The 6,539-nt window shown below is 37.6% G+C and overlaps 1 protein-coding gene across 2 annotated transcripts; it reads left to right on the top strand.

The window, feature by feature from the left end:
• Positions 1–1,809: 1,809 nt before the first annotated feature.
• Positions 1,810–5,107, top strand: LOC127787401 (ACT domain-containing protein ACR8-like). Of its 2 annotated transcripts, none has more exons than XM_052315427.1 (7): positions 1,810–2,186; positions 2,748–2,860; positions 2,965–3,079; positions 3,232–3,299; positions 3,415–3,981; positions 4,074–4,178; positions 4,290–5,107. In XM_052315427.1, the coding sequence occupies exons 2-7, from the start codon at positions 2,819–2,821 to the stop codon at positions 4,650–4,652; spliced, it is 1,260 nt and encodes a 419-aa protein (XP_052171387.1). In that variant the 5' UTR covers positions 1,810–2,186; positions 2,748–2,818; the 3' UTR covers positions 4,653–5,107. The 2 variants fall into 2 exon arrangements, with proteins under 2 accessions (XP_052171387.1, XP_052171386.1); XM_052315426.1 differs by having other exon boundaries at positions 1,811–2,186; positions 2,815–2,860.
• The last annotated feature ends 1,432 nt before the right edge of the window (positions 5,108–6,539 follow it).

Genomic DNA, 6,539 nt, shown 5'->3' with positions numbered 1-6,539 from the left:
TTACTCAAAGTTCTCGCATCGCATTAATACTGTTTATCTATTCCATCTTTAACTTAAATAATAATTTTTTCACCATCACAAAATAAAAACTTTTGTATTAATTAATAATCCAGTCTATATTCCTTTTACACCAATAATAATGAATCAAAATCGAACCTTAATAACATAATAATAATATTCTGCCGAACCCAAAAGGAAAATGACAATGGAAAAGCCTACGGGAGCGCTGCCGTCACGTGTAGACTTTATGTCTGGTCGGCGGATCTAAGCTTGGGGAATAAGCAGGGATAGACAAATTAAAGGAAGTAAATCAACAGGGCATGTGCTACGTGGATGCCTTGCCTTCGGTTGATTTAATTAAAGCATTATCCTACAGTTTACATCTACCTAAGGTTGCCTTCGCTCCCCCTCCATCCTTGAGTCCAACGCACGCAAAGTATATTTGGTTTGTCTACGTGGGATTCCAGCTGGGCATCCAGTCCACCTATTGGATGTTTTGGACGAGAAAATTGCATTTATTTAAATGAATTTTATCATAAAAATGAAATATTGGTTTTTATGGAATAATAATATTGTGTTTTTATCATAATATTATTATTATTATTATTATTATTATTTTTATTATTATAAACTTTTTATTGAAGAATCAATATAAATAAATAAATAAAATCAAATTAAGAAATAAGTTGAAACTAGACTGAGATGAATATTGAACCACTGACCTTAATGATTGTTGATGAGCTAACAGTAACTGGTTCTTTAAGCATTATTACATCTTGGCGGTGATGAAGTTGATAATTGAGCTTGTCTATAGAATAACCAAAGCGCTGTCTCGAGCCTCTTTCGGGACACACTCGATCGGTATCTCAAGATGGTAGTCATGCACAATAGCTTCTAAGCATCAGTGGGAAAACAAACATGAAAAATTGTAAAGAAATAAATAGATTTGAGTTAAGAAATGGTATATATCTTAATTACCAGTAAGCCATCACCTTTTTAGATTATATATATTCTACATTAAAATAATTAAAAGATGATAGATAACCTCAAACTTTTAGTATCTCAATAGGATAATCGTGGCAAGATCATCACTTCAGAATTAAGGTTTGCTTTACTTGTAATCATCTAATTTTAAATATATTCTCTATCTATTCATTTATTTATCATATACTTCAAAACTCTGTTGGATCAAGGCAGGCGTTTGTAGTTGATAAAAAATTCACTTTAGATAAATTTATCTCTTTCTTCTGTTTAAATAAGTTATCTTAAATTTTACATATAAGTTATTTTAATATAATTTTATTTTATTCATTCTAAGAAACAAACGTTACTTAAGAGGAGAGAATTATTTTTCATTTGACTTAATGTATTTTTTAATCAAAATGTCATCATACAGAGGTTTTTATTTATTTTAATTATGGGTCTAAAGCAAATTCAACTATCAATATAATAATACAAATTAAATTTGAATGATTCACTAAAATATATAATTCTAAAATTAAGCGAGCGGCCGAATTTCCGATTTTGAAAAAATGGGTGGGTGTAGGCCGTAGAATTAACGGTGCAACCGATTGTGTGCAACATTCATTTATTATTTAAAACCTCACTTCAATAGCGTGGTCCAAAACACGGAGAGGGAGGGATTTAGGTCAGCGCGGGGGGTCGTCTGGGCAGCATTAGTCACGCCATGTGACCAGCCCGGCCTTTGCGTATAGGCGTGGTTTCGGAAATACGGATATTTTAATAAGTATTAATTAATTTAGAAAATTCGAAAATATGACCCAAGAGCGATGGATAAGAGGAGGGTAAGAACGAGGCGTGCTTTGCGCTATCTAGAGGCGAGATCCCAAAGCGAATCTAGAGAGAGGGAGAGACTGAGAAGGGAGACCACGGTTTCGAGAGAGAGAGAGAGAGAGAGAGAGAGAGAAGGCGAGGGTTTTAGAAGTGTGTGGGTACGGCGATTTGGTCGAAGGCGTGGAGACTTTGAGCATCGAGACTGCCTAAGTCGTTAACTGGCATTTGCCTGGCTTGCTCTGGCGTATTCGTGAGTTATTTGGAGGTTGATCTGGTTGGTGTTGTGTTCTGTTCGTTTGTTTTTCGAGAAAGTAGAGGACGAAAACGCAGATGGAGTGGCCTGCCTATTTGGATGAATATGAGAAGCTTGTTATACGGATGACCACGCCGAGGTTAGTTTCTCTCTTTCTGTTTCTCAAGCCCCTACCACACGCATCTCTCTCGGTTTTAGTTCTTGCTTTTGATTTTTCTGAATATTGCTTTTGGTTTGGCAAATGAAACCGTTTCTGCAATTTTTTCCCTCGAAATTTTGGCGAGGACTGGTTGTTTCGATCGACTCCGTGCGCTGCTCCCTTGAACTATTCTGTTGCAGTTTTGTTTTTAAGAAAAATACTTTTTATGCAAAGTTTTCGAAACTCTGTATTAATTTCTTTTTGATATCTGAAACACTTATTTCACAAAAATTTTCGATTCGGTATGCGTATCTCCCTTTAGACTAATTGTGAATTAATATTTCCATTTTAACATTCACAGTAACTCAGTTTTGCCTATTTTTTGAGTAGATTAAATTATATTTTTTGCTCTGATTTCGTAGTTTTGAAGTTTCTTCGACTCATTCCTCAATTTCGGTGTATTGCTTTTTAGAATTTTCAACGCACTGTAGTTCACTTTTAAAGACCACTGATATCTCTCTATCTTGGGCCATTAACGACAATTTTACGTTCTCATCCTAGAGTTCAAACTTCGCATTTGGGGAAAAAGAAATTCCTCTTGACTTGTCTCCGTCACTTGTTCTGGCAGGGTAATGATCGACAATGCTGGCTGTTCCAACGCTACTCGTGTCATGGTAAGCTTCGCGGAACCCCTACCGAAAGAACAAGTCAATAATGACAAAACTTGAAAAACAAATTTATTAAACCTCTTTATTTGTTTCTTTTGGGACTTTTTTAGATTGATAGTGCTAGAAAACACGGAATTCTTCTCGAAGCGGTTCAAGTTCTCACAGATCTTAACCTTACTATTAAGAAGGCTTATATATCTTCTGATGGAAGGTGGTTCATGGACGGTGAGTACAATGAAACTTTTCGATTCCCTTTGTTTTTCATGTTTTCTGCTGAAGTGTGCCCGTCTCGTAGGCTCCCGTTATCCATTTATTTTCATTCAATGAATGTAACATTTATTGAAACTCACTACCGTTGGTTTAATTTGCATTTACAGTTTTTCACGTGACTGATCTTAGCGGAAACAAATTGACGGACAAGAGTGTTATAAGCTACATTGAACAAGTAAGTACTTGTACTGTTCTAAAATTTTATTGTTCTTTACTTATCGAGGGAAGTTAAAATGATTTTAGTTGTTGTTCTGATCTAACATTGACTTGGGTGAACTGTCTCTGTGCAGTCATTAGGTACAATCCATCATACGAGATCAAAAAGCTTCGATGGCTTGACAGCTCTTGAGCTAACTGGTACAGATCGGCTTGGCCTATTATCAGAGGTTTTTGCGGTACTAGCTGATCTGGAATGCAATGTGGTTGAAGCTAAAGTGTGGACACATAATGGAAGAATTGCTTCCCTCATTCACGTTAAGGACTGCGATTCAGGTTCTCCAATTGAAGACTCCCAGAAGATCGACAAAATTGAAGGGCGGTTGAGAAATGTCCTTAAAGGGGACAACGATATTCGAAGTGCCAAGACATCTGTTTCTATGGCTGTTACACACACTGAGAGAAGACTACATCAGATGATGTTTGCAGATCGTGATTATGAGCGCAAGCCTATTATAAGGACTAGTTCTGATTGTCCTCTTGTCACGGTTCAAAACTGTTTGGAGCGGGGCTATTCTGTCTTGAACATTCAGTGCAAGGACCGAGCAAAGCTTCTGTTTGATGTTGTGTGCACGTTGACGGATATGGAATATGTGGTCTTTCATGCCACCATTGACACAGAAGGGGAGCTAGCATATTTGGTATGATAACATTTTCCCCCATATGTTTTCAATTTTTGTATTCCGCTCAAATCTATCAGTAAGATTAACATTGGTCTATTTCGCGGTTTCAGGAGTTCTTCATTAGGCATGCGGATGGTACCCCTATTAGTTCGGAACCTGAAAAGGAACGGGTGATTCTATGCCTACAGGCTGCTATCCGAAGGAGAGCATCGGAGGTATTGCTTTTTGGTTCAACTTCACCAACAAGTGTATTTATGCATTTCATTTTTCCCTTTGAATTTGAAGGTTTAGTCGTCTCACTAGCCAGGATTATTTTTTAATCGCAGGGAGTAAGGTTAGAGCTTTGCACTGCAGATAGGAGGGGGCTGTTGGCAGATGTAACCCGAACCTTCCGTGAGAATGGTCTTAACGTGACAAGGGCAGAAATTTCCACACAAATGGATACAGCTCTAAACGTCTTTTACGTGACGGATGCAAAGGGGAACCCTGCAGATCCAAAGATCATCGAATCAGTACGAGAGGCAATCGGAATGAGTGACTTGAAAGTGAAGGAATTGCCACCGATCTCTCATCAAAAGGCCGAGAGGGATGAACCCACAGTTGGGTCCGGCGGGGCCATGTTGTTATCGCTTGGGAGTCTAGTGAGGAGGAATCTCTACAATTTGGGGTTGATCAGATCTTATTCTTGAAAGCAAAACCCTCCATAGACAACACAATTGGTTGGGTGGGCGAATACTCGACCCTTGTGGCATATATTTCGCTTTAGAGCTGGGCTTGTGTACATAAGAAAGTTAATTAGAGCAGGGGTTTGGTGATGTTTGTTGTAGTTGAGGTTTGGTTGGTTGAATAGGTAGACACATACACATACAAGATGGTGATGCCGCGGGGCCATTGCCACCATTTCAAAATTGCTTTGTGAGGAAGAAATTTGAGACTGGAGGGAAAAAGGTGGGAAAATGTGGTGGCGGTGGACCTCGTGGCGGTGGATTGTGGGGTAATGGGTATATGGGTTATTCGGTTGATGGTTGGCAGGCAGAAGAGCAGTAGGTAGAGAAAAGAAATTGGTTTTTACATATAGCACAACATTTGTACATAAAGACCTTTCTTCGAGCATTGCTTATGGTTGACCTGATTTTTTCTACAATGAATAGTAGTAGTATTCGTGAGAAAAGTAGCTGTGATAGAAATTAGAAAATATATTCATTTGATGGCTCCTCTGGTTAAGAAAGATTTATTTATTAGAAATATTATTTTGTTATGAAATGCGTGGACAGGACGAGGATCGAGTTATACTAAAAATATTCCAAATCCATTCAAACCGGAAACCGCCCTTGCGTTTTAAATTAGTTTCTCTGGAGGCATCCTGTTCTGGAAGTCGGTGTTAAAAAATTTAGTTTTCATTGAATTTTACCAAACTTCGCTGAAGTCTTTGTGGTGGGGGGGATTTATGAGCCGCCGCGGAGGATTGACAATTGGTGGTGCATTCACATGGCCACTGCCATTGGCATGAATGGGACCCAGGCGAGCAACAAGTGTGTACGGGCGCACCAACTGGTTATATACTTGCTCCCATGACCAAATTTGTTTAGTTGGTGGACGACAGTATTAATTAAATATTAAATCTACTTGCCTTGTTTCCCATTAAATATTATTATTTTTATTATTATGACATTATTATTATACAACCTAAAAATTGTTCAAGTTGGATGGCAGTTAGAGATCTTCAAAGCATGTTTGCTTTGTTTTCGTAGTCTAAAGCAGCACAATTTTTTTCCTATTTTTAAAATAAGTTCAGCATAAAATTTTTTGAAATAATTTTCAGAAATCGGTCTACCAATTTTCTCTTTGCATACTCCAGGGCTGTGTGTGTGTTTTTTTTAATGTGTATATAATTTTAGTTTTTTCAAACATGGCCTGGATATTGGGGGGTTAGAAAAAATGAAGGAAATAGCGGCACCTAATTTAAGCATGTTGTGTGTGTTTGTTTTTCTGAAACCTAATTTAGGTAAACAAAACCATAATCTTTATCAGTAACAGTTTGCGCATATCTTTATCGGATTTCATAATTAAGAAAATAAAAATCACACTCCTTTCATAGCCACGGAATGAAGGGGGGCTATAACCTATAAGTGTGGGTGGCTAGTATTTTGGTGGGCTTTCACAATAATAATTATTCTATTCAAGGAAATGCAAATTTTTATGAAAATCCTAGACCGCACCGAACTTTGAATTGAAGCTCCATTACTCCTCAATCAATCAATCAATCATTAGAAATGTGCTGGGTTTGGTTAATTCCCCTGTAACCTCTATCTAGTCTAGCTTTGTAAATCTGCTTGCTGGGGGGTCAGGCTTCTCGGATTTCACGTCCCGCAATTTGTGCTGTAGCTTAAATAAATAAATAATGGTTAAAACAATTCCGCTAATAAACCGGCGACAAGTTAAAAAAAGCCTGCCGCAACCGCAAAGCCAATGGAGCCAGCCAGCGTCCGATACTCTATTATTATATATATATATATATATTAGCATTTTAATATAAAAAAAATGGAAAAGCGGTCAAATAAAGAAAGAGGAGGCAC

This window comes from Diospyros lotus, chromosome 12 (genome assembly GCF_014633365.1).
Source record: "Diospyros lotus cultivar Yz01 chromosome 12, ASM1463336v1, whole genome shotgun sequence".
Taxonomy (NCBI): Eukaryota; Viridiplantae; Streptophyta; class Magnoliopsida; order Ericales; family Ebenaceae; genus Diospyros; species Diospyros lotus.
Note: the sequence above shows the minus strand (reverse complement) of the source record. Positions and strands in the feature narration are given on the sequence as shown.